This window comes from Rhea americana, unplaced genomic scaffold (genome assembly GCF_003343005.1).
Source record: "Rhea americana isolate MKP2758 unplaced genomic scaffold, rheAme1 scaffold_38, whole genome shotgun sequence".
NCBI lineage: Eukaryota > Metazoa > Chordata > Aves > Rheiformes > Rheidae > Rhea > Rhea americana.
In genome coordinates, this window is record NW_028186512.1 from 4,859,175 (window position 1) to 4,886,906 (window position 27,732).

Genomic DNA, 27,732 nt, shown 5'->3' on the forward strand with positions numbered 1-27,732 from the left:
TTGTTTTTCAAAACATTTTATTGCATTATATTTGGTACCTTATGTTTGACAAAGGAAATTACATTTGTAACTGCAGGAATAAGAAGCTGGTCTGTTATTGAAAAAAAATCTTGGGCCCCTTAAAAGTTACAAAGTCTTGGGCTTGCCTGAAACAACTGAGCAAGAAATATATTCTTAGAAATGTAGGGCTTCAAGTATTACAAACCTGTGACACTGTGGAAAAGTTCCAGAGGTATCTAAACTGCAGCACTTTATTTTCTGCATAACGTGAACAAGGCCTGCTGAGGTTTTAAACTATTAGTCTCTTGATCAGTCAAAATGGTAGTCAGGAGTTCTTCTCTTTGCAACTTCAAGCCATAGTATGTTCTCATTTTATTTTCACTCTATGTGAAAAAAATGCATGCTATCTTTCTAATTAGTTGGTGCCACATCACAGTGCATAATTTTATTTGGTTCTTGCATTACAGTTTTAAAAAGTTTGGCCAACCTAAGCTGCTAGGTTCATCTCAAAAACAGCAACGTTGATTCCCCCCAGCCCACCCCCTTAATTTTAATTCAAATACAGATATAGATTTAACTGGTTCCTTCAGTTAAAAACTGTGGTGCAAGAACACCAAACTGATCGTGTACAGTGAATTTCAGAGACACAACAAGCTTATTGAACACACTATGTTTCTTAATTCTGCTTGGTATCTGTATGTCCCAGCATCCACAACATCACACGTATGTTGTAGGTTTCTCTGTATATTCTGATTCACATTGCATACTTCCTATGGACAGAATCATCCCGTATCAAAATCAGTCAGATGCTAAAGCCCCAACAACTCTTTGTGCTCAGTGAAAGAATCCAGTGCTAAAACAGCATTTTTGCTGTCTGAGATAACAGTAATCTCACAAGACAATTTTAAAGTAATATTTCTGCCACACACCTGCTCTGACAGCTATGAGCCTCCAGATTTTATATAAATTAGTTTAAAAACATGGGTAGGTAGGAAAGGATAAGGTTTTTTTCTTCAATTTTAGCAGCTTTTAATTTTTAAGAAACCGAACAACCTATATCCAGTAATATGTTAGATATTTTATATATATACTTTGTCAGCAGGATAAAAAAAAAGTAAAACTATTTGAAGGCAACGTTTTTTTTCCTTCCGTTCTCTGTGTAAGTTAGAACAATTCAGCAGGTGCGTGACAAAAATATTATACACCAGATATGGTCCAATGTTATTTTTTTCCAATAAAGTTGTTCATATTTCATTGGCCAGTTCTTCAGGTTCTGCAGAACTATCTCCATTAACTGTGATCTTCATATCCTCTTCATATCCAGGGGGCATGAAAGCCAAAGCATAAGGGAAAAGCTTATGACAATTTGCTCTGTAAGTTTCAGATGCTTCTTTACAGTCTCCAAGGCTACCGTCACATAAAGCTTCTAATACCTCCATACAAGTCTAATTAAAGAGAAAAATAAAAGAAGTGTTATGGTTTCTTAAACATTCATTCATTAACGCTCACGAGAAATATAATACTCCAAAAAAACCCCACCTTATCAGAGGCATTGTTTTCAGGTTTCTATCAAATGACATTTTTCTAATTAAATACAACATGAGAAACCAGTTCAGTCAGATTTCAAATAATTCCACTTAAAGTCATTAAAAAAAAACCCCATAGCTAGAAAACTTAAATGAAGCTAAAAAAATTTTTTTTTTTAATCTGTTCCTTATTTTCCTAAAAAGTTTGTTTTTCACTGGTTGGCAACCAAGAACTGAGCTGGCTTGCAACTAAAGGGGTGTGTGTGTGTGTGTGTGTGTGTGTGTGTGTGTGTGTGCGCACGTGTGCGCGCATGCGTGTGTATGCACGGGGAATTTGGGGAGGGGAAGGCGTCCCCCATTAAGCTGGGGATATATTAAACATTCAAGCAATAAAAATCTGAATGCATGTTATGATCTTCACAAATAGAAGCAATGAATCAAAAAATATATCATCATTTCCTAATAGTGATTTCTGTCAAAGTGCTTTCAGATAGAAATCTGAAGAATTCTGTAATATAATTAAAATATAAAACCAGCATCAGCTGAATAAACGTAATTTTGATGTCATGACACCTCTGGCAGTGATAAATTACTTTACATTTAAGTGACAATAAAGTGTGTCTGTCATTAGTAAACTGAGGCAATTTATTCTGGTCATTATCAATTTATTCTGGTCATTATCACATCCTTCAGATATAGCTTCAGTTTTATATTCACTTTTCTTCATTATTTGGCAGAGGAAAATGAGGTTTCCTGCTTTTTCAGCTTAAATTCAAAAGGCGAGAAACCGAGCTACTAACTGAGCTGGAAACTTAGTACATCAAATAAAGTTAAATGTGCAGGCAAGAAGCTATTTTTCAAAGGTTATTGTAATAAAAGTGTCTATATGATTTGCTGATGACTTGGTTCAAAGCCTAGTTTCCTTTCAAATTTAGAAAGGAAACACATTACTTGAGTATTTTTAGCATGACGCACTAACTAGGTCTTTATACAGACTATTGTTCCACCTTTAATTATCATTAAATTTAAGAAAACCTTAATTAACACTTTTTTAATCTTAAGGTAAAAAAAGTATTTTCAAGTTCATGAGAGTAGTAGATGAACACATCTTTTTAAAGGGAGATTAACGCACCTTCTAAAGTGAAAGCCTAACTTTAAGTTACTAGCTTAGCTGGTTGCTAGGGCAAGTAATATTGCATCTCTTCCAAGACATTCATGCTATGAAACTGTGAAACTTATTCAGGCTTAGGCAATTAAAAGTTTTCTATATCCATATCCTTTTCCATTTTGCTTCTGTAGCACTTTCCTGCCTTTTACATTACAGGACCAATGTTTCACTCAAATCCATCAGCCAAAGGACTTCACCAATACCCAGCGGCACTTAACATCCTTCCACCTTATCTATGCCAGCATTAGTGTAGTAAACTAGTCTTTTCCACTCCGACATTTACTGTAGCTTTTATTTGTTCTATGGTAGTGAGATTAACTGCTCTGTCCCCCTGCCTACACTTTTGCAGTTCTTCAACACTTTTCCTGCTATCAGCTTCATGTGACGTGGGCCTCCATAGAAGGTCAAATATATCCAGATTTGTGTCTGGAATATGTTCAAGACAATCGCTACTAAAAATCAAATGAGATGATAAATTTAACCTCCTTGCTCACGAGAATACCTTTCAACCAACGCCTAGACCTAGACTCCTTCAGAAGTTGTCTTTTAAAAAGATGTTAAATTTTCCATCTGAAGTTTGGTAGAACTCCAAATCTTGCTTTATATTAGCACTGAGAGCACGTGCATTGAACTTTTTCAGTTTTACCATGACGCTGCATATCTGCTTTTCACACGCTCTGAAGTCCATATATGCTTCCACTAGTGCTACAAAATAAGGTTAGGCTTCCAAAAACACCCAGTCATTTTGGTTACAGTCTGATCTTCCCTTGTCCAATTCAAAGAATTCCATTCTTGGGCAAGAAACACAGCTACAAAGCAATGAATGCTATTGAAGAAAATTTAATTTTTAGCTTGTTTTCTATCGATAGTCCAGCTTAAGCTCTTTGAGATAGCTCAAACAAACAAAACCAAAAATTAATAGTTTATATATATTTCAAATAAATAGTTTATAATCTGCTAAATATGTACTTAAGATATGAAAGATTTGCATTTATATCCCATAACCAGCTCATTTAAAGAAAGGACCTGAATCCTCAACATCCATGGCAAGCTTATAAATCATGGCAAACATGTTTTTTCCTGCTTCTGTCCCCTCTGTTTTGTCCAAAAATTCTAGTGTGGCCTTGCAAAATCCATCACAGCTACACTTCTGTTAAACCCACTGTATTCCCAAGAATGTGATTTTTAGAAAATGTTGATTTCTGCCAACAAAAGAGTACATTTTATTGGAAAATTTACCAATTCTACTTCCAATAGGTCTAAATATCCTGGAGTCCCCAAAGATAAAGAACACAATAAAGAAATAAAGTACCAAGGGAACTGAGAGAAATGAAGCATCCTACAGATTGCCTGCCAACCTGCCTACCTGTCAAAGAACCTCTCTAATACTTAATTAAATCTGCTGCACACTCTCATATTGATGCCAAAGGAAATAGGTTGATTGGGATACAGGTATGTGTTGAAGAGACTCCTCCTTGTGAGTTTTTGGCTGTTTAACACCTAAAGCTCTGACAAACTACAACCTTCTCCTACTAGGAAGCTTTAGCACCTTTTGCTCTATAACTTTTTTTATGCTTTTCTGTTACTTATGGCAATAACACGCTTTCTTTCACTAGGTAGCTATTTTCATACCATGTGTAGGACAAAGCTACAGTAATTCTAATACGCAAAAAGGACACTAAATGCTTCAGGTCATCTGAAAGCAGTATACCCTTCTCTCATGTGATACACCAACCTCTTTACTATATATGCACAGTGATAGTTTCAGCTTCCTCTTAACTCCACAACTTGCGTAAAACTTCTGTGGATATACCAAAAGAAGCTGTTTACAACTTATACATATTTGTTACCTGAAGATTTCTGTTAGTGAGGGATTCATCCAGGGTCATTGCCAGCTCTACTGCTCTTTTCTGACTGGAAGGATCTAAATAGTACATCATTTTGGCAGCTACAGGAGAAAAATAAAAGTTTCATCACTTAGAAGACTAAATAAGTCTTATAATATATACAACTATAAGATATTAAGACTAAGAAAGGAGATACTGAATTCTGTAGTAGTAGTTCAAAATTGAGATACTGGAACATTAAGTTTGACATTAGAGTCAACAGAAGCAGAGCTTCAGTCCTACTATTCAATGCTTAAGGTATACGGGAAAAGCACTGAAACAACTAGGCTATGTCTGCTCTGCAGGGCAGGAGCATTTTACAGTGTACCATGTAGTCCTGAAGACAATGAAGACAAATCAGACCTGCTGCAACACACCACAGCTGATTTCTGGCAGCAGACCTCAGGTTTCCTTCCCACAGAAACCAGGGCACAGAAAAGATGGAGCACACACAGCTCTYGTAATGCAGTGTCAGGACATGCAAAGTCCCAAGTCTCACCATATAGATGTAGGTGAAGGGGCTTATTGTCAGAAAAGATGCAGAGATGAACTCACTGTTTTCAGTGGACACATCTAGTCAGACCAAGACACAACAGCAATGCTGCCGTGGGTGGTATACACGCCATATCTCATGGGGGTACTATAATACCCACTGTAACACGTGATCACCATTGACAGATGATCTTTTATGCCAGCTGTGGTAACCAGCACTAGCTCAGCTCCTCTTACTTGGCACACCAATAGTTCTGAGTGAGCTGGGTTGTTTGGTGCTCAGCATATTTGCAGTCAGCCTCTCCAAATACGAGGAAAAGACCTCTCCAAATAGAAAACTTCATCAATTCAAAATATTACTTAACATACCATAGCTCATACAAGCTATGCTACAAACGCACTGTATATATTACCTTTAAAAAGCCTTATGATACATTCAGCATGCACCAGAAATGAAAACAGGGCAGAGAAAGTCCAAAAATTTGTATTTCAGCAGCACACAAAAGAAGAAATTGAAGAAACCCACAGATAAACTGAATGGTTGTGTTTTCAAAGACTCAAACAGGTGAAAGAAAAGCATTCCTGACAAGAGTGATTTTTCACATCATTGCTGCAGATACTCCGAAGCCATTGCTAGATAAGCACAGAGAAGAGAAGGAGAAAGATAAAGAATAGAGGCAAAATACCTGATAACCTATGTGGTAGCGAGTCATAGTTCTTTTTAAGGAAAGCTTCATTGAAGTTCTTTGGATTAGTTGCTCCAAAAAGTCGGTTCATTTCTTGGTTTAACACTGTTCTGACTGCATCTGGCAGATCCTTACTTTCAGATACTATTAAATTGGGGGGGGAAGTAACACAAGCAATCACAGTACAACATACTTCATATTAAATCCTTCTGTTTTAATATTTGTTGTACTTACATTATTACTATAATTGACAAAAAACTCAAAGGCAGTTGAATAAAATTTTAAAAAGGTAAACAACAAGCTGGTTGGAAAAAGCTTAACTGTGACAGTTTTGTGATGCTTATAAAAATCCAAAGCCTTTTTGCTCAAACTCCTTTCCCACCTTACTGATTAGTCTATTAGGCCTAAAGACTGAGGTCATAAAAATATGCTCTTAATACGTATCTTGTCTTTAGTCATCAACAGAAAAAGTAGCCTTTGGGGCAAGGAAAGAGAATCCTTCCAATCTTCTACCAAAACAGGACATGATTCTAACTTTCTCCTCATACACTGACACAACCTGCAAGCAGAGGAGCCACATTCTTCATTCTGTTGTTCCTATTTTTGCAACCACCAGTGAGTTCACTCACTCTTTCACAGGCACATTGTACTCCTTACAGTCTTAAAAAAAGACTAACATATGATGAAGTAATTACTAAAATAATTACTAAACCCAGTTGTAGTCATAATAAACACACTTAACTTTAAACACAAGCCACTTGTTTAAAAAGCTTTCCAATATACACATATTAAATATTTTGAATGAATCATGTTAACAGTGTGAACTAAAACCAATGACTGTATGTAAGACAGGTATCAGCTGGAGGCATGCACAGATGAAATCGTATCAGATACATACCGCTGCTGAAGAGATGAATCATACACTCGTGAAGCCAAGGATGACTAGAATCAATAGCAAATGCTCTCTTCACAGACTGAAGCATCAGAAGGAACTTCTCTGAAAAAGAAAGAAATGACAAAGGGTCAAAAAAACTGTAGTTGGAACTCTAACTGTATTGGACTGCCATAGTACTTAGTGTTTGAAATTATAATAATCAGAAAAAATTAAAAGCTGAGCACACAAAAGCCATTTTCTAACACTGCTTTAACCAGTGAATTAAACTTTTCAATCTAATGATTACATTTGAACCTAACGAGCTCTTAAAGCATAATATTTAACTGATACCAGAATTCAAAAGCAAAGTAATTCAAAAGCCCACTTTTCATAGCAACTGCATGCCATTTCTAGATTTACAGCACACAGTTTTATCAACACCTGAATTTGATAAACTATAGATGAAAAAGAGTAACTAGGAAAAATGCAAGTTGGGAAAATTAATTCTACAGTCTCACGTCTCACAGATTTAAACACAGAAAAGAAATGGGATAATCATCTAACTTTTCAAGCTTCTGATTCTTCACAGAATGCTGAATGACAGGGTGCCTGTCCAATAAAAATCATATGCATCCACAGGCACTGACTGCTTGTATCTCATCAATATTTTTTACACAAATTCTAGTATACAACTTTAAGAATCACAATTTACTTTCTTTCATTAGTTTTCTCACCCACCTTTTCGGAAATAAATCTCAAAGGCAAAAAGATGCGTCTCTATTTTGTTCTTTACTAAATTCTTCAGAGGTGTTAAAAATTTAATGGCTTCTTCCAAAGGTGCTTCAACCTACAGAATCAAAGAATTATCACACAGCTATGTCACAAAACTTAAAACCATTGAACAACAAGAGGAATTAGTTGTTTCTGATTGAGTCACATCATAAAGAATTACTCTGAGAAGGCAACCCACGAGATGTACACGTATAGTCAGAAATGTTTATGACTACTTTATGCTCATAATTGAGTCTGTTTGTGCAAGCTTCAGAAAGGCTCCTGAAGGTAGCAAAGTCATGGCAACATTCTCAGCTAAGATGCTAATGGCAACTAATTTAAAGCTTGAGGCAACTAGGTACTGATACGGCTCAGTTAGCATAATCCAGAAATGGACTGCTTGAACACAAATAATGCCGAAATTCTTTACGGAAAGCTCTCCTGCATTTAGAGATCGAGGATAAGAATCATCTGTTGCCCTTCTTATTTATGTGTTTATGAATATAGCTACTCTCTAGGAACCGGTTACAAAACTTACCTGTATTGTTAACATTACTAAATTGTTACTGACAGACTACATTATTTGCACTGTGTGAATAACTTAGTTGAAGACAATGATGGACACCTTACATAATTCCCAATTAATCATATATTTTAGCAGTTTTCATGAAGTATTTCAACTATTTATACAAGTAATTATGAGTTTGCATATATACAACTGCATGCTGGAAATATTAAATACTATAACAGATTTCAACTTACATCTTTAATGCCAAGACTACGTATCAGCTAACCAAGCCTATGTGTAACTTTTCGAGGAAAAAGGTTTGCAGGTAACCAGCTACGTCTAAAATAGTCTTCAGACCTTGGCCAATTGAATTTGGAACTCTCTGGAGAGTGTTTCCCTAAGCAGGGAAGATTTGCCGAAGGGCTGCATTATACAGCTGTAATTATTTCCCTACAAACTTGGCAGCAGCCTAAATTTTCCTGGGATATTCCACTACATCCCACTACTCCAGAACTCAACTTCGATACGCACCACTGAAATTTCATTCCTAATTTGCACTGTAATGAGACCGCTTTTTCTCACAACTAGCAAGCTAAACAATAAGAATACTCCAGATCAGCTGTTTAGGAATACTATCTCGTTTTTATAAAGCCACTTGCTTCCTGGCTATGTAGTGAAGTTCACTGTCTCAGATTTCAAATATTGCCCCTCAAGAGCCAGCAACACTCATTATCCTTGTGACATGAAGATACTGAATACCGTATCTATCAGTACTTGGATACTATCCTACTACTACTACTAGAAATTCGTCTTTCCAGTGTACGTTTTTCAATACTATTCTCTACATTTATTTCAAATGCTTTCCTGCTCCTTCCAGGTACAACCTACATCACACAAACAGTCTTCTGGATCACAGCCCTTCTATGCATCTCTACATTCTTAATTCAAACTTCAAAATCCATCTCAGCCTAATCTACTGCTATTTCTAAATAGATTCTTTATCCTTTTATTTATTTGCATTAAAAATAAATTGCAAACACACACACAAATGCAGTTAAAGTTTTCAGTTTCTCAGTGTCTCYTGCTTGCACTCTCTCTTCCACAGATTGCCTGTGCTCATATAAAGAAGAGATTACTGTGGGTCATGGGAGTGTAATGACAACCTTCTTACATACAGAACAGAAAGACTTCCATTTGCTTAACTAGAAATAGGATATAATCAGCAAGCTAGTGCAATTCATATACAAAGATAATTCCATCTGTAGCAAAGTGTCTATGACTTCTTGACTGCTGCCTTTGAGAGTAAGAAATAGAAGCAGTGATTTTGTCATATTTTTGATGGTATATCCAAACTACCCTAGAAACATTTAAGACATGCCACTTGTGAAGAGAAGCCATACAAAAAACAAACATGTTATCTGAACAGCTCTCAAATTGTGTGCATGTTCATAGTAATTTTTCTACATTTGACTCTTATTCAACCAATTGCTTAACATTATGTTAGCAAGCACCTTTGCCAGTTTTTCAGGGATAAGTTCTTCTTTCGGTCCTCCAATTTCTTCATCATCATCATCTTTCTTCTTTTTCTGATTCCTCTGTTGCTTCTCTTTTTCAGCATTTTTCTTCTCCTCCTCTAGCTGTGCTTTCTTCTGAGCTCTTCTCTGCTTATTTCGTAGCTTCTTTAGCTCCTTGTCAGACATATTTGCTGTAAACAGGCAAAGAGCAAAACACAGACTATGCTGACTTCCATCTCAATCAGTTACCAGTTACTGTATTTTAATCCAGTATTTATGAACTAGTAAGGCTGCCATTGCATTTGTAAGAGTTTGTTTACTAGCAATACAAAAATTTGACAGCCCATGCAACTGCTTCATAATTCAGAAATTCCTTTGTGAAACCATGGCAATAGAAATAAGAACAATGGCGTAACCAGCTGAAGGTAAGACCAAGTAATTACTGCATGACTTCACAAATGTAGTGCCAGAAGTAAAAATACACACCAATGCACATTGATTTATTCCTTAGGCACTGCACAACAGGAAAGTTACGTTTAATGCATAGATTACATGGTTTAACAGAAAAGGTTAAACAGTTACATTTTGGGCATAGGCAGTTCGAGTTTGCTTTTAATGCCCAATTTTGCTTTTAACGTCCTACGGACATTTTACATTTTATTCATATTCAGATCGTCCCTCTCTTCAATTAAAGCACGGAGAATTAATTTAAAAAGCATCAAAAATCAACTATGAGAAATTCTATTACATTTCCACTTTTCTTAATTTGAATCTGAAGGTACACAAATGAACTGAGATGGTAAGTCTTAAAACTTGACAAATTCCTTTTGGAGGATTCAGCTGTCTCTGTGCATACCCCTTGAGGTGTCCCGGGCCATAAATCACTTAAGTTGTTCTTCAATCAGAAAATAGAGAAAAGAAAATAAAGGATTTAAACGTTATTTTTGCATCAACAGCAAAAGATGACATGATTTACGTGGCTACTAGTCAAACTTCTGCATACTGATAAAATGCTCAGAAAGTATCACTCTAAGCACACTTGCTTTGGTCTGTTTCTTCAGGGATCAACCAGCACGAGAATTCCATGTTTTCATAACAAAAGTCTGATTCTACCCAAGAAATCCTGTAATTGCTAGAAATGTTTAAAACCACCAACATAAAAATGTAGCTGTTTAATACCTAGATAAAAATATATATTAGTTTAACTCACTGAACTAATCTTGCAGGCCAAGTTACAATTTGCCCTTCTGTAATTCCAAAAAATCCCTTTACTTTGGGGATCTACCAACTGTAAGATGACCAGATCTTCATAAAATATTCACTAACTAGTGAAACTACATATACAATCCTGAGAGTGAAATACCTGTATCAGCCTCATGTTCTTTATTTTCATCTGTTAGGGGATTATCATGAAGCTTCAAATATATCTCTATGGCAATTCGTGCAGCCTTGAAGTAAAACGGATGTTGTCGAAGTACATCTTCTAGTTTTAACAAGTCCACATAAGACCTAAGCGTAATCTTCCTCATACAGTAAGTGTGGAAGTCAAACTGGTCATCTGTGATTTCTACAAAATGCTAACACAACAGGACATTATTTAGCAAGCATCTGCAAATGGAAATAAATCTTCATTTATTTATACATTTTTAAAAAAAAAATGTACAACTGAAAGAAAACAAAATTAAGTCATAATAATAATAATAAAAAGCACAGAAATTACCGTAGGTGAGAACCAAGATTTACCCAAACCACAACTTCTTTCACAGTAACCACTCTGACAATTTGCAGTTTATGGAAAAAGGTTCTATCCTTGTTGTTATATTTAAATAGTTCTTGATTTTTTTTCTTCTATGAACTTGTCTAACTTTTTTAGTTAATACCTCCAGACTTCCATAAAATATTGCAGAAACAAATTCCACCTTTTAATCACATGTGGTGTGAGAAAGTACTTATTTTTGTTTAAGATCAGCTGCCTCATTGTCACCTGATGTCCCTTTGTTTTTGTTTGTGAAATAGTGAGAAGTCCTTCCCCTCTTCAACTTCTCCATATGTTTATTATCACATACAACTTTTTCCTAATCTTAACTCAGTTGTTGCTTGTCAAAGCTGAGGATAAAATAGTATGAAAAGCTAATCACACTCTCTTAATGGGGAAGTTATTCCACAGCTCATTTTTTAAGGAGGTGACAGGAACTAAAGTGTGATATTCAAATGTAAACAGTATCATGAATTTACATAGCGACAGGAAAATATTTTCTGTTTTATTCTTTAGTCTCTTCATAATTCCCACCATGGTTTGCTCTTTTGACTGCTACGCTGACATGATGGCTTTTGCAGCACTGTCTAGAGTAATTCCAAGACTTCTTTCCTGAGCAGCAATAACTCATGCTGGGCCCATTACTACTTACACATATGCAAAGGTTTTTGTCCTTCCCTCCCCAACTGTGTTACTGAACGTAGCATTTTAGAYGTCATTTTATCACTCTATTCTGAGAGCCTTCTCCGCAACTTCCTGCGGCCACTTTTTTTTAATCACTTTACATTAYCAGTTAATGTTGTCCTCACACTATTCACCACCTTCTTCCAATGATTTATCAATATATTAAACAATGGATACCATATAGAGATGGCTATGCAATCTATGGTAAACACCTTTTCTTATGAAAACTGATTATTTGCTCCTACTCTGTTTCCCAGCCACCAACCAGCTCTGAAATCCATGAAATCAATTTCTCCTCTTTTTTTAAGATAGCTTAGTCCCTTTAAAATATGAGGGATCACATCAAAAGTGTTTCTGAAATCCCGAACAGATTTTCATCGGCTAGACTGCCTTAAGCGTATCTGGCACATCTAAAACATTCAATAGGCAATGCTGCTTCTTACAAAAGCTTTGTTGATGTTTTCTGAATGCAAGGTATGTGTCCATCTTTACTACACCTTCAGTTAATCCAACTGATGAATGTAGTGACTTTCCTCCTTAGATGCCATTCTCAAAATTGTTTCTAAGTCAGGACTACATTTGTTACCTTCTTATGGTATCCAGGGTGATTTACATTACAAGAGTAGCAGTTTCCTAATCAAGTTCCTTTACAGAATTGGGGTGAACAGAATGTTTTAAGTCTCCTTAACTTCCTCCATTTGCAAAAAGCTATAGGGTTTTCTTTTTTTTTTTCTTTTTCTTTTTCTTTTTATTTGTTTTAGTACTCCCTTTTGAACACTTCCTTTACATTTCAACTATCTTGTCTTGTTTCCGGCTCCTAACGTTTGGAAAATTTTTTAAATTATTTTTTAGGAAGTTGTAAATCCAAACATTTAGCTTACCTTATTATGGATCTACATTTAACGTGCAAATGTTCTCTTTTCCCCTTTCTGGATACAATTTCTACTTTAAGAAGTGCTTATATTTCTAATAGTTGCTTTTTATCTATAGCTTTTCCTTTTTTCTAAAGGGAGAGGATCTTTTCTAGTTTTTTAAATAGGTTTTTAAATTTATTCTATTAAGATACTATACTTAAAAAGACAATAACCAAGATGTCTTGTTTTTTGTTTTTGTATTTTTAAGGCTATTGTCAGTTGAGCAATCATCTTTTTTGGACTTAAAAGTACACACACTTTTTATTTTTACCCAAATATGTTTTGACATACTCTGCCTAAAATAAGACTTTCCTGCGAATATTCTGTTCTTTCCTGTATCTTCAAAATACTCCATACAACCTCTTTCCAATAAATATTCTACAATGTTTTTTTAAATGAGAAAATATAGTTTAATCAATCCCCCAGTATTCAACAGGAAAGAATCTCTGCAGGAAGTATACTTATGAGCCTACTGTTCAAAAAGGGAGTATAACAGCATAGTACACTTAAGCAAGCATTTCCAGCCTAGGTAGTTTAACTAGATACATACTCTCTCAATTTCATGGCATTTCTTAAGTGCTTCTCCAAATTTATTCATTGCCTTGTAAGCTTGTGCACATTCCGTCTGAAACCACATGCACTGCATTTCATTCAAGTTCTCTACCGCCGAGGTTCCTTCCTGAAAGGAAAAAGCGTTATGAAAAATATATCTCATTCAACTTGTTAAGTGCTATTTCTTGTATCTCACTCTAGTTAAAAGCACACATAAAAAGGCCATCAAAAATTTCAATTTTCAAAACTGTATTCCTGCATGTTAGAAATTATGATTAAAGTTATTCCTTAATATGACTCTTTCATGTGTTTGTACTTTGACATGATCTTTATTTATGTAGAAACTTCAGTGGAAACGTGAGACTTTTTCCTCCACCCAAAACACTACCTCAAGCGAAGGGGATTGGTTCATTAACCAGGGCTCCAAAGTGAAGAAAAACTTTCCTCTACGTTCAACTTTTGGGGAGTCGGAGATACACAACAAATAGCCAGGTGGTGACCATTTACCTGTGACATTCCCCTTATCTTTAGGACAGAAAAGGTATTCATTCAATGTTTTTTAAAATTATGTACAATATATAATGCTTTTCAGCACAAAGACAAATGGCAGAAAAGGTCTAACATGTGGCATGACACTGACACCTGCAGGAATTTTTACTGAAACTGCCACTTGTTTCTTCCAGAAACTTGCTGATTGAGTTAAGCCTGAAAGCAATTGACAGTAGTAACAGGTTGTTATTTCCTACACGATCGGCACTACAGAGCAGGGGACACCGAAGCTGGTTTGCTGGCTGTAGAGCAATAGTGAGAGCAGGTAACTTCTGTTCCCATTTCAGGCTCTGGAAACCACCTGGTGGAGGATGCTTTGTAATGTCCCCTCAACCCGACTAGAAGACCTTTTGATTCTTCCTTGACCAAGACAAAGGTGCAGACAGGTCCAAAATTTGTTAGGTGTCCTTTTCCAAAATGATCCTTTTAAAGAAGGCAAGTCACTGACATTTAATACCAAAAAGCTTATGATCGATCCCAACTGTTTGTTGCTACTGGGACATATAAATGATATTGCCAGTACTCAAAGACTACCATTTGCCAAATATTCTAGAAAGACTACACATTGAGCTGTGCTGTTTTCACTTATGAAAAACAACAAGTGAGATCAATAATCCTTATAAAAAAAAAACCTAAGCTATGAGACTATGAAACCAGTAAGAACAGGTTACTGCAGAGAAGACAAAAACTGATGTCTCAAATGAAAAAGTTTGCATAATGCAAAATTATGCTAGTTAACTGGTCATGAATAAGCAGCAACAGGAGAGAAAAAAAAGATAAAATGTGAAGCTCCCCTTCATCACGGCCTTGGGGGTTGTCTTCTTCACAAAAGGATGTCTTCTTGGGAAACCTTTCATCCGCTAGCCACACAGAAATTCTATTATAAGTCTGAATACTCTAACTTAACATAATTTTGAACAAAAATGGGAGATATGGGCAATTTTATCAGATGCTTTAAGGGCCCCAGGRAATCAATACTGGCTCCCAAGAATCCTCATAAAATTATTTTTTTCAAGTACTTATTTCTGGGAAGGTCATACTGTATTTTTCCTACCTAGCAGAGAGATCAAATCCAAGTTTTAATGTTGAGTTTCCACTTAAGACTATGGAATTATGCTTAGCAAAGAGTAATTCTAACCCACCTATTGTCTATTGTTAGTGAAGCAAGCAACCATAGCTGCCCTGAAACAGAACTAAAAGATCATAAAAGTTAGATGATAGTTAATATGAACAAAGTATTCCACAGAGGATTAGGCCTACATATTATTCAAAAGAGCTATAAATTAAACACAACCAACCCTCGTAAACTTAGAACACATTTCTTCTGCTTCTTTAATGAAGTTTGCTTTCAACATATATTTTGCACATTTGGAGTTGATAAATCTGTCTGCTGTGTCCAAAGCCTGAGCCTCATCCATCCACCTTGCAGCTTCTTTAATATTCCCAGCATGCTTAAAGAGAAAGAGATTTAAATTTAAAGCTCAATAATTATAAACACACATATTCTATCCACTGACTGTTCAATATCATAAGTAATTTTTTTCAGACTTTTTTTATAATTAGCTCTTTTTAGGAAAACAAAAGATCTTTAAAGAATAAAAGCAAAATAATTACTTTTTCCCATTATGAAGTTAAACGTCTTTTATCGCTAGAAAATTTTCCTGAAAACACCTAACAGACACTTTGGTTAATCCATTCTGATAAAATACAGTAGTGGATTTGAGAAATTGTTTTTGAATCTTAAAACAAACACCCATGCAAGAATGGGTATTTAAAAATATTAATTCATTAGTGTGATTATTAATGCTTAAATAAATTGTGAATCGATGATGATGCACATTTTGCAGTATACTTTTCCTTTATTCACTTAAAAATCTTTGCGTGGCCTTATTCACACATACTAAAGCAAGCAAACAACTCCAACGACCACTTATCTGGAAAGGCACAAAAATTCATGAAACTTTCCCTTGGATTCTACATGTGTCCTGCTCAAGCAAAACTTAACATTTTAATGTTCATGACAAAATCAGTACTGGAAAGCATAAGCAGTAGTAAAGATCTTCTGGCATAAATAATCTCTGATCACTAAGAATGAGCCAAACAAACTTACCTTATAGATTTTTGCCTTCACAAGGAAGAGTTCTATCAAAGTGGGAGTACTTTCTATAGCAGCATTTATATATTCTAGAGCCAGGGATGGCTGTCCAATTTTATCATAATGTTGAGCCAAGTAGTACTGGACCCAGAGTAAAGTGGTTGGAGGTTCTTCTTTACCATCATCTGGAGGGATAAAAAAAATAATGGCATTTTTTCCTCCACATTTCGTTTATTCAAGTGGCATGCCACAAGAAAAATCCTATAAATACAGCCACTGAAGTTAACTCTGTCTCTACATAAGGCTGCAGCACAAAACCTGGACGTGCTTCTGAATTCTCAGGTCCAGGTAAGCATCAACCCCATGTTTTGCAAGAACTGAGCACCTACTGTACTTCTCCCGTATCCTGATTTTCAGGGAAAGAAAACATGGGTTGATGGGTCAGCAGGGAGTTGCAACATGTTCCAGCTTGTCACCTAATCTGGGCAGCCAAAGGTGTAGGACTTCCGTGCATGATGTAGAGCATACATGCCCTATAGTACAGGTATATCCTGATACATCTGACATCTATGAAACATTTATTCCATTCAAGTGTTGGCAGCTTTTTATTCAATATTGTTTTGGATCAAGGGCGTAGCAGGGAGTCCTACTAAATGCAAGTGCCACACRGTAACAAGGCAAGCCTTCCAGTACATTCAAGATTTGTTTTCAACCAAGAAATTTGAGTATTTTTCAAAACAAACAAACAAACCCCAGAACACTCCCTTTCTTTTCCAAACCTTTAAAAAGATTTTCCATCTCTACCTTTGACAAATTGTCACTTTTCACCTAAACATATCTTTAYGCTACATCTACAGGAAAAACTCCTCTATGCAAGTCCGTGTTGAAAGTTACAGAACTTTACTTGAAATCCAAAGTACTGAAGTCTTAAAAGTTAAGTTCGCTGTTTAATTATGACCATGATGTATGGCACCTTGTAGGAAAAAAAAGTGGTGATGGTGGGGAGTGTGCAAGTCCTCCCAAAAGGTCCTGTTTTTTCAGCTTATGATATAAATTAACTATGCAATTATATGTGCTTGGCTGCTTATTTTAAGGCAGTGGAAAACTGTTTATTTGAATAGAATTTACCGTCAGCAAAGCAAATAGTGAATTAAACTGAAATCACAGCAACCCATTTCCTTATATTAGAAAAGCATGGATGTGCTTGAACGGCTTGGAAAAATTTAAACAGGTATTGCATAGTTATATTGTAGATTACAGCATTAAATTCAAGGGAAAAGGTTTAACAGGTAACTTGGATGACATAAAGAAGCATCACATTAATGTTTCTGCAAAGAGAAAAATAGTTGTTGTCAATTTAAGTGAAAATGTGCTTAATAATTAGGATAAATCTGAAAAAAAATAATGTACGAAGTAATTTGTGCTATCTTAATTATTACATTTGTGATCACCTTACAAAATTTTATGATCATCTTTCATTGAGATTTTATGCAGTATTTTTTTTTTTTTTTTAAGAAAGAATTTGTTACAAAATGGTTAGGCAAATGAGTAAAAAATATCGTAAAATCCCAAAGAAGAAACTATGAAGGCTAGATTCAATCTATGTAGAATCATACCACAAAACAGAATAGCTGTCAGCCAAAAACATGAAAAACAGTACTTTTAATTCTCAAAAACAAACAAAAACCCTCAAAAATTCAAACCAAGAAAACTTGAAGATTGCACTATCATACCAAACTAGTATTAATTCTTTTTGTTTCATACATTTGCAAATAAACACTACATAACTYTCACATTTTGCAGTTTCCTGGAGAATGATAAACTTAAGTCTTGAAATAGAACTCTTGGACTCAAACCTGCAAAGAAATGATTACTTTTCTGTATCCAGTAAAACTTTCAAAACAAGTGAGTGGATTTTGAGTATATACATCATATGGATTACAGCTGTACTATTTTAAGCCAATGTGGTTTGGTTCTGTGTTTTCAGAACCTCTGAAATGCCCTCTGATTCCCACCTCTGAATGGTCACATATTGTTCATACCAGGCAATAGTTCCATAAAATATTGCATTCTTAGCACTCACCATTTGGGTTAAATAACCTGCAGCTTCTTAGAGAGGTTTCATAACCTACCACAAGCTCTTCTATAATTGCCACCTGTATGTGCAAGACAACACAAGACAAAAAAAAAACATATAAATAAGATGGCATTTCACTTTAATTTGAACTATTTGGTGTAACCTAAACTAGCTGTTCTTGGTAAAAGGCTTTAGCTATATTCTAAATTGCAACACATACATATGGGAATGCACTCAATCTCACCTCTTTTAAACTAATTTAGAGAAAGCTCTATGTTAATACTTAAGCAGCTTAAATTTTGCTAATTTTGTTTTTTACACTAACTTGGCACAAGGGTATGTATGCTTGTATTTGATTTTTCTAGATAAGCTAGGTCATAATATACAACAGCACTGACAGAAGACACTGAAGAAAAGGGTTACTTTCACCTCTAATGCATAACAGCTGAGAGAAATTAAGTAAAAAGCTGAACAATATAGATTTTCCTACCTTCTCCTTGTCTTTGTATAATGACCTCAAAGTATTGAAGACTGGTGGACAACCTTTGCTGAAATTCATCCTTAGAAACTTGTCCAGACATTCCTTAAACTTTTCACCTTGAGAGGAAAAAGACCTGTTGATTTTGTTTTACCACACATTACTTATCAATTCTAGACTGTTGATGCTGTCAAAACAATTATCTAAGAAAAGAATGAGTGTTGATCACTACCTGCTTGTCAAAAATGCGCTTACCTGACAAAAAATTTAATGGCAGTCTTCTTGGAACTAGTCCTTTTGGGTATTTAGTCCAGGCCTCTTCATAGATCTTTAGCCTCTCCAACATATTGGCTGGAATAGAAACATACAGTTTACTTTTTCCTTCCTTGTTGGAAGAAAATGTGTGTGTGTGGGGGAGAAGATATGTGAAATAATTACATCCAGTTAAAAAAAAGGTCAGAATGCATTGCAACTAAATGCAGCATACTTCCTAAAGAACATTAATTTGCATTATGTTTTTTGAAGTTGCACTAATAAACGATTTCAGGTATTCAATGTCTAAGTTGTTCTTCCAACAGTAGCTATGACCACAGTTTTCTTATATAAAAAAGGGGGGATGTGTGGATGAACTTCTGTCTCAATATTGTGCTAAACTCTTGAACAAAGAATTTTTCAGGAGAGCTGAACTTTTGTCCAAAACCTGTGTTTTAAGACGACAAAGAGCAAAAGAAAAATTCTAAATTAAAATTATGTTCTAAGAAATTCTGTTCTTTAAGCCATGCACAATGAGATTACTGCACTTTTGTTCTGGTTTTAAATAAGAGATGGTAAAAACAATATAAGAAATAATTCAAGGCTTCCTGAAAAAGATACACAGACTGTAACTAAAACTCAGAACCTAAATGGAAATTTCTTTAAGTAGCTTTAAATAAATTCAACAGTTTTCAATACATACAAAGTGCCATTTGTGCAGAGGTAGCTTGCTTACAATATATCAAATCATTACCTGGTTTAAGTGCCTTTTCTAGGCCTTTGTAGTAGGCCCAGTTTTCAGGATTCCTTTCTTGCAATCCTTTGTAGACTTCAGCTGCTTCTTCAAGCCTGCCAAGTTGGAGCAGAAGTTCTCCTGTGTAAAATCCAAGAAGTTTAAAATTAAAGAAACAGGAGAATAAAACCACATAATATTGATCACTACAGTAAAAATTAGATAATCCTCAACTTCATGCGGATTCTAACTTCTTAGAAACAAATCATCACTGTGGCATCACCAACTAGCTGACAGATATGCATTTACTTTGAAAATAGATGTGTTTACAACAGGTTTTCATAACTCAGACAATAACTCTGTAAAACCTGCTTGAAAAATTTAATGTTAAAAGTAATATGCGTACACTTATTATCACTTACTGAAGTGACTGGTTACTTTAAGTGCAGTTTTTACTACAGAAGGCAATTAAAAGGAGTACATGATATTTCATGTATAAAGCATCTTGAAAATCAAATTGAAATTGCCGAGCTGCAAATTAAAAATGGTTCTTCAGTCTGGTATTCCATAAAACTGACTTAATGTTTTAAATCAAGCTATCAAGCTGATTAATGAACTCTCAGAACTGCGCAAGCACATTTGCTTTTAATCATACTTGGTTATAAGACATGACAGTTAAAAGTAAAATTTGGATCTAACAACCATATACAGCATCTACTGCTGTTAGCAATAGAAGTAAACTATACGCAAGAGATCATACAGTGTCATTCTAGATTAAAATAGGACTTTCTTGTCCTGTTTCAAGAAAAAAGTGCAAAAGTCAGTGTTATGGGTCTTCCTCTCTAAGCCACATAACTGGCATATGTAATTTTGTAAAAAGACGCTGCTACCTACAAACAGGCCAGCTTTGGAACTACAGGCAACATCAAATGCCACGGAAAACATCAATAGCACCCTCCATAATGACAGAATCTGCAATATAATCCTAAATTCTTCCCCTGAGGTGGAAGTTTGGCTAATTTAAATCTAATGGTGACAACTACCAATACTATTTCCAGTGTTACTCAGTTGTATTTCATTCACAACAGCTTTTTTTTTGTGCATTTAAAATTCATAGATGATAGTCATTTATTAGCAGGCTTTTCTGTAATATGCGTAATAGCTAAGAGCTAATATCACAAGAGCAGCGCTGAAAAAAATTAATCTGTAGTACCCTGTTGCAAGTGACCAGACTGTAAAAAGAATACTTCTAGTAATTTCTTCCAGCTTATACCAAAAAAGACTTATTATGTCCAAAATAACCACCCTCACACCAATTAGCATTTGTATGCAAATCAAGTTATCTAGTCATACCGAGCAACAGTGGTGAGTTGCCTGCAGTAATTGCCCTTGAGGAAGCACCTGCATTCACACACCTGCCACACTGCTGCAGTGGCTCAGGTCCTAGGTTCTTGCAAGACCATGTGAGTACTGTTGACAGTACTAATGAGTAGGCTACAAAATCTACATGGATAATACTGTAGAGTTAAAAACCTTTTCTTTGCTTTAAGCAATCACCCAAATAGATTCTAGTGTGGGCCACTAACAAACCGTACCTCCAATAGATAGGAAGTTTCACAAACAGTGACAGGACAGTGCAAGCATCAAGCAGCTGAGGAACACGGCATACTACTGAACAAGTGCATCTGCTAACGGAGATRCAAGGGCGAGCCTCTACCATTCTGCAGTTCTAGCTATGCAGTATAATTATATTGTTCTAATACTGTAATGTTATAATATTAGTAACACACACTTCTGCAATGTATGAAAACAGGTTCTTCAGCTGGGCAACCCAGTAGAAGTGAGTTAAAAGCTTCCTACTTAGCCGAAGATAATTTTGCTCCTTCAACAAGTGGTCCCTTTGGCTGAAATTCAGGATCTTCTGTCCTAAACAGTCAAAAGTAGCAGCAGAGCACATCCGTGCTTTGCTGATGCCTTATTTACCTGGGCAAGGAGTATGACAAACACAAAAGAGCTGTATAGTCTTTTACAGGTAGTCTTTTACTACCGAGGAATTAAATAAATCTAAAACCAGAGCAAAGATGAAAYTGCAAAAGGAAAAAGCTGACAATACAGGTATTCCATTGTATATCATGCATTTAGCTGATTTGAAAAAAAAAAAAAAAAAAGTTTTATTTGGAGTGTCTTAGCTTAGGCAAAGAACCATCAGGCAGTTCTATCATCTTTGTTATTTCTGAACTTGGACAACATAAAAGGACTACTTTGTTTTGCTTTGATACACATTCTTGTCTTGATCACACAAGATAAAGACAGAAAACACTAAAAGGATGCTTAAAATTCAGAAGTCTCCAAGCTCTTTTAAACAAACTTTAGCTTCTTAAAGATACAAGTGATCTTCATAGTAAGGTATAAATTGACATTAAGTAACACAGTGAAAAAATATTATACTCCTAAAATTACTTTATCTACGATATTCAGAAACATGCACGTATACAAAATAATACTACCTTCCAGAAGCAATTACCTTTAGTTTCTTCCACAGCCAATTTATCACAGATCTGCTTTTCATAGGTACAAAGATGCTCCAAAGCTTCTTTATATAGTCCTGCCTCCCGGAGGACTTGATTTTGATACAGAAGCAGTTCACTGTACTCATAGTCCACTTTATCAGGTGATGTCTGTGTAAGAAAGCAGACACATGAGAAAGTTCATCCTTCTAGAACACATCTGGAACTTAATTAATTTGATTAAAGAAAATGCATAAAGTCTTCACATCAAAAAGGAAAGTAGTGTTTTCTCTTTGGCTTAAGCAGAAGTTCATAGAGGAATTCCACGTTTTCCTATTACCTGCTGTGTCTTCCTAAATTCCTCTAAGATTTTTGCTGCCATTTCATAATCTTCCAGCAGATGGTAAGCAATAGCATAACCAATCCACGATGCTCGCTGTGCAGGTCGGAGCTGAAGCAACTGGTATCTTGTTTCCTGCAAAAGAGTAGCTACTAATTTTCCTGATTCAATTCTGATGATCTGCAGAGTTTACTAAACAATACTGTCCTCTGTATTCAAATATTTACRGAATGTCACTAACAATTAGTTTTAGGTATGTAGCTATATTATATGTAACCAAGAGGAAGTATAAACTTTTTCTTGTACTTTCTGATTAAAAATAAATACCCTCACACATACCATTTCCAAATGAAAAGACTGAGGAGTCAGACTAATTTATTAAAGTACCACATACATACTTTTCCTGTCCCACTGCTCATGAACAGAATGCAATTAAGGATTTTTGGTTTGAGCTGCAGGGACATTTACTATATATTGGTGCTTCAAATTCACTTTGGAAGCGTATTAAATCACTGCAAGTGTTTTGGGGAAAATTAAGTTATCTAAGTGTATCCCTATTCTTCAGCCAGAGAATAATTACAGATCTAAGATGCAATAGATTTGCTTGGAATCATGCTGTTTGAATCTGAGGGGAAAGTTATGACTTGTTTTGTTACAGACTCCTGGAAAGCATCTCCAAGTAATTTAAAATTAAGGGAAAAAAAGTTAGTACCTACTAAAAAGCCTGAACAATTAGAAACAACAATTAACAAAGAACTAAACAAAGTAACATTGAGCAGTTTGGTTATAAAGCAGGAAGACCTCTCAAATTATTATAAAATGGGAGAAGGTAGAAGGTAAAGTTAAGGCAAAGCTTACTCCAGGACTTGAGAGTAAATTTGCACTCTTCAAACTAGCATATGAGCAATCAGGAATTACTGTCTTTAAAGCACTTTAACATTGAACACCTTATGTATTCTACAACCATGTGTTATTTCTATGCTTAATAATTACATGTTGGTATTCAAATTTATCCAGAAGCCGTTATAACAAAGAGAACGCAGAGTCTGCAAGTGAACTTTAGAACCTATACTAAATGATGGGATACTATGTCTCAGCAAGAGATGAGTCAACTAATACGTGACTAATATGAAAGAAGAGTGAATACAAAATACCCTAAACCAGCAATAAATTCACTGGGGACCTGTTTTAGCTGATGATTCCACACAACTCCAAGAGCAAAACTTCTTTGGCATACTAACATTACCCCAGTTTGAAGAGGAAATAATTGATGAGAAACCAACTAATGTGTTTTAACAAACAACTTTCATAGACCAAGAAAAAACTGAAAAGATGAAAACCTGACAATAAATATTATCCAAAGTCCCTTTGGAAAAAACCTCAAATTTAGCAAGCTTTTTTTGCAGAGAAATGGAATACCTTGTTACATCAGCCTATATAAACTGAAAGACAGACAAGCTCTTAGGCACACAAATAGAAGTAAGGAAAAACTAATCTTATTTTAAGTAAGTCTGTGTTTGAATTACAAATCCATAGGGTGACCAACGTCATCTTTCCCTGCATAGTTGGGCAAGAAATACAAAAAGATGATCTGATGATCTATAATAATTCTTTGGTCTACTCTTAAGTGAGCAGCAATGACTATCATAGATTCAAGATAAAGAGGGGTCTTGAGTATGAAGACAGAAGAAATATAAAAGGATATTTAGAAATTACAAACATGCAGCAACTAAGACTTAGCTTTAACCACAAAAACACTCAGCAATATGCACAGTAAACAGAAGTTACTACTTTTTAAGAAATAAAGGTAGCAGCAACTAGACATCAGTTCGCAATTCAAGGAAATGCAAAAAACTAAATACATTGCGAGTAGTATAGAAGGCAGTAGAAAGGCTGCATTATTCTTTACAGAGGTACCACTGCCACGAYACTACTGCTTCATAATGGCTTGTCCATGCTGAACATCTGATATTGCAAATACGGACAAACCGAGACAAGTTCAAACGAAAGCAAATATAACTTGGCACTGCAGAAACGAGTACAAAAGAGATTTTAACCTAAATTACCAAATTGTGTTCAGTTTTACTCTAAAATAAACAGAAGAAAACAAGATAGTAATCTAAACATTTTGAGAGTTCTAAAATAAAGAAGGGGAACATTTGAGAGTTCTGATCCACAATCTTACAGGTCATAGGAAACGTAAGGAAATACTTGGAGCCAGTGGGCGGTACTGTCACTAACACCTGGACTGGCTGGGAAGTAAAACGTGTTGTCACACAGCACACTATTTACTTTGTATTGTTACCCACTGTGAAGAGAAAAGTGGCGGCTACTAAGTTAGAGGTTTCCATGGGTAACCAGGAGGAGGAATATGGCTCGAAGTGGTTAAAAAATGAAAAACAAAAACAAACAAACAAAAAAAACCCCAAAACAGAATAAAACCCAGCAACTCCCTTGCCTGATGATCAGTCGTCTTCAGAACATAACCTGGTAGCTACAGGAGCCTTTCAAGAGTGTAATAAGAGCTGGCAATATCTATAGCTGTATTTACAGCATTAAAAGAAAAGTGTCCTGTAGCAAACAATTCTGCACTGAAAAAATAAAGTCATTTAATATGCCATTAAACTTTTATACCTTACAAAAATTGGTCAGTAGTATGTCTGCCTTTAATAAGCTTTAACATACTAGTTTTACATAATAATAGTTTTAACACTTCAGGTTTCCTGATATAATTCTATATTTTTAAAGCTGCATGTAACAATTTGCAACCTTTGCTGTGATGTGAGAAATTGATAATAAATGTAGTATGTAGACTTACCCTGTAACCTTCAAGATCCCTCATTTGAATCTGTAGCAGAGAAAGATCTCTCAAAATCTGAAGATTGTCTTTATCCCATTTCAGTGCATTTCTATAACATTTGATAGCTTCATCATACTTCTTGTCTGACCTCTGAAGAAGGCCATAYACATGCCAACCTGGAAAACTCTGTTAAGGATACTACTAAATTTGAGTAGGGAGAAAACAGATCCAATGTAGCAGTGACATAACAGTTGGTAAAACCTCTTAACCAGTTTATAAGCAGACAATAACATTACTATAATCATTAGAGTTTTTTTGTTCAGCCAAACAAAGAAACAGATTGCTAACTGAAGATACAGATCTATTCACCAGTTAGGTACATAGGAYGCATATAATTAACTACAAATTCTACTTCCCTATATGGGGAGGGGGGTGAGAAACCAAGTAGCAGCATCTCTAAGACGACTATCAGGACTGCATAAAACGTCTTTGAACAAGGGCTTACATTAGACAACTGGAGTGCCTGYATTTCCAGTATATTACAAGTTCTTATGAATGTTACTACAGCTACTAACATTTTTAAAGCAAACCAAATGCACTTATTTCTAGTTGGGCCCACTATAAATTCTGAAATTTAGAGTTACAGTTTAATGATTAAAAAAAAAAAACATAATACATGCCAGAGTATTTGAATTAACTGTGGCTGCAAGAATAGCTGCAAAACATCTGCCCTTTGGACAGTTTAGACAMAATATTGCTATGTATTAGACGTAAAATTTAAGATTCCGAACTCCCAGTTTGAAGACTACTGCTACAGGGTCTTGCTACTATTCTATAAATTAAGTAATTACAGAAAGATAAAACAACAACAAATAAAAAACAAAACATACACCTTCTCCCCRACACACAAACCCCTCTCTTTTCCCATTCATAAATGATTGTCATATTTCAAAAAGGATACAGACATGACTCTTTAAGTCATTCCTTAAGCCTCTGCGCACAAGTTCATATGCTTCCTCTTTCTTCCCTAGACAGTTTAACGTTAGTCCTTTCATTGCCAAAGTTTCTAAACATTAGGATAAAGCAAATATAAGTTATTTGTTTTTATAACAGCTTTTAAGCTTTATATAACAACTTTAAAATCTGTAACTGCAATTTTATACTCAGTACTAAGCAGCATCAGGATCTGGCGTTCTTCTTTCACGAGCAAAGCTACACTTGGAGATTATTCACTTGTGTATCACACTCCACAATAAATTCAATGCAGTATTTATATCAAAAGTAAAGTAGAACTTTATTTTAAAGGTAGTAAAAATTATCTCRTCTTCTCTATAGCCTTTGGGAGAGAAAGAAGGTTTACTATAAAAGAATATTATAATCAATCAAGCATTTATTCACAACACTCTTGAGCCCTCTACACATCTATTCACACCAATCCAGTTGGCAAAAAAGAAGTTTTTTYGACAGTGGAAAGAGTCTCAACTCCACAGTAAAAACAGGTTGAAAAGTCAGTGAGGGACAAGCACCTTTTTCTTTTCTGCCTCCAAATTATTCCTTCGAAAACAAAGCAACAAGATAGCAAAGTTAATACACATGTGCTGTCGACTGYTCTTTTGTCTTGCACTTTCTCCTTCACATGAATCGAGACCCATTTCCCCTTAAAAGTGATTTAAGCAATCCAGATGTGTATCAAGAAACTTGCATCATATTGAAATGAATATTAAACATGCAGCTCATGAYAGACTACGACAATCTATCACTCTCAAATGCAAGTAAGATCTGACTTCAAAATTGCAAATTTTGTCAGCAATGACTGTTATCATGGTGTAGGTTTCTGGAAGCTCTTATTACTCCACCTTAAGACAACGTATTTTAAGGGCAAATGGTTAATAAAGCACTGTAAGTATTTACAAAATCTAAGTTATTTCTCTATCCTAAAGTGTATTGTAGGAAAAGATAGTGAGAAAATGCCATTTGAAAACTCACCTCCATGTTCTGCAAACTTTGGGTTAGAAAGGATCTGTTTACAGAACTTCAGCCCATTTCTATACTGCTTATGTTCATAACACCTCTGATGAAGAAGAACAAATAAGTTCATTCAGAAAACGTAGCATGAAACTTTTCCCCGCATCCCCATGTTAAGCATCAGTGAATCTTCAGAAAAATGCATTAACATTTTAACAAGTCTCTTTACTTCCTGTAATTAGAATTCTTCCTATCATTAGATTAAGCAATATATGGTAATGAGAGCCTGATTTCAAATGTATATCTGAAGACATATTACAACACAGCAATTTCTCAGGTAAAACATCATGGGAAGTGTAAACGTCTAAATACATTCAAGYTTTCTTTAACAAAAACTCTTGTTTAATAATGTAGCTTGGTAAGCTTTCAACTCATTTTAGCTCAATTATCTTCTGCAAAAAGACCATGAGAAACTCCAAAACACATACAGGCAAGAAGATCAGAACTGAGTTTATACCATCTCTGAAAGCAACTTCTTTTATCAGCTTCAACAYGACACGTACCATGTATGCATCCACACTTTCAAAGTTGGYGTGCACTACCAT

At 35.2% G+C, this 27,732-nt stretch overlaps 1 protein-coding gene across 1 annotated transcript; it reads right to left on the reverse strand.

The window, feature by feature from the left end:
• NAA15 (N-alpha-acetyltransferase 15, NatA auxiliary subunit) lies at positions 1-27,732 on the reverse strand. The gene is made up of 20 exons (XM_085313156.1): positions 27,691-27,732; positions 27,149-27,233; positions 26,124-26,228; positions 25,181-25,338; positions 22,363-22,497; positions 22,040-22,193; positions 19,537-19,656; positions 18,786-18,881; positions 18,543-18,649; positions 18,059-18,131; positions 15,991-16,160; positions 15,179-15,331; positions 13,330-13,458; positions 10,789-11,002; positions 9,423-9,616; positions 7,371-7,479; positions 6,657-6,755; positions 5,759-5,902; positions 4,545-4,642; positions 1-1,445 (listed from the first exon to the last, which is right to left on the reverse strand). The coding sequence occupies exons 1-20, from the start codon at positions 27,730-27,732 to the stop codon at positions 1,245-1,247; spliced, it is 2,586 nt and encodes an 861-aa protein (XP_085169282.1). The 3' UTR covers positions 1-1,244.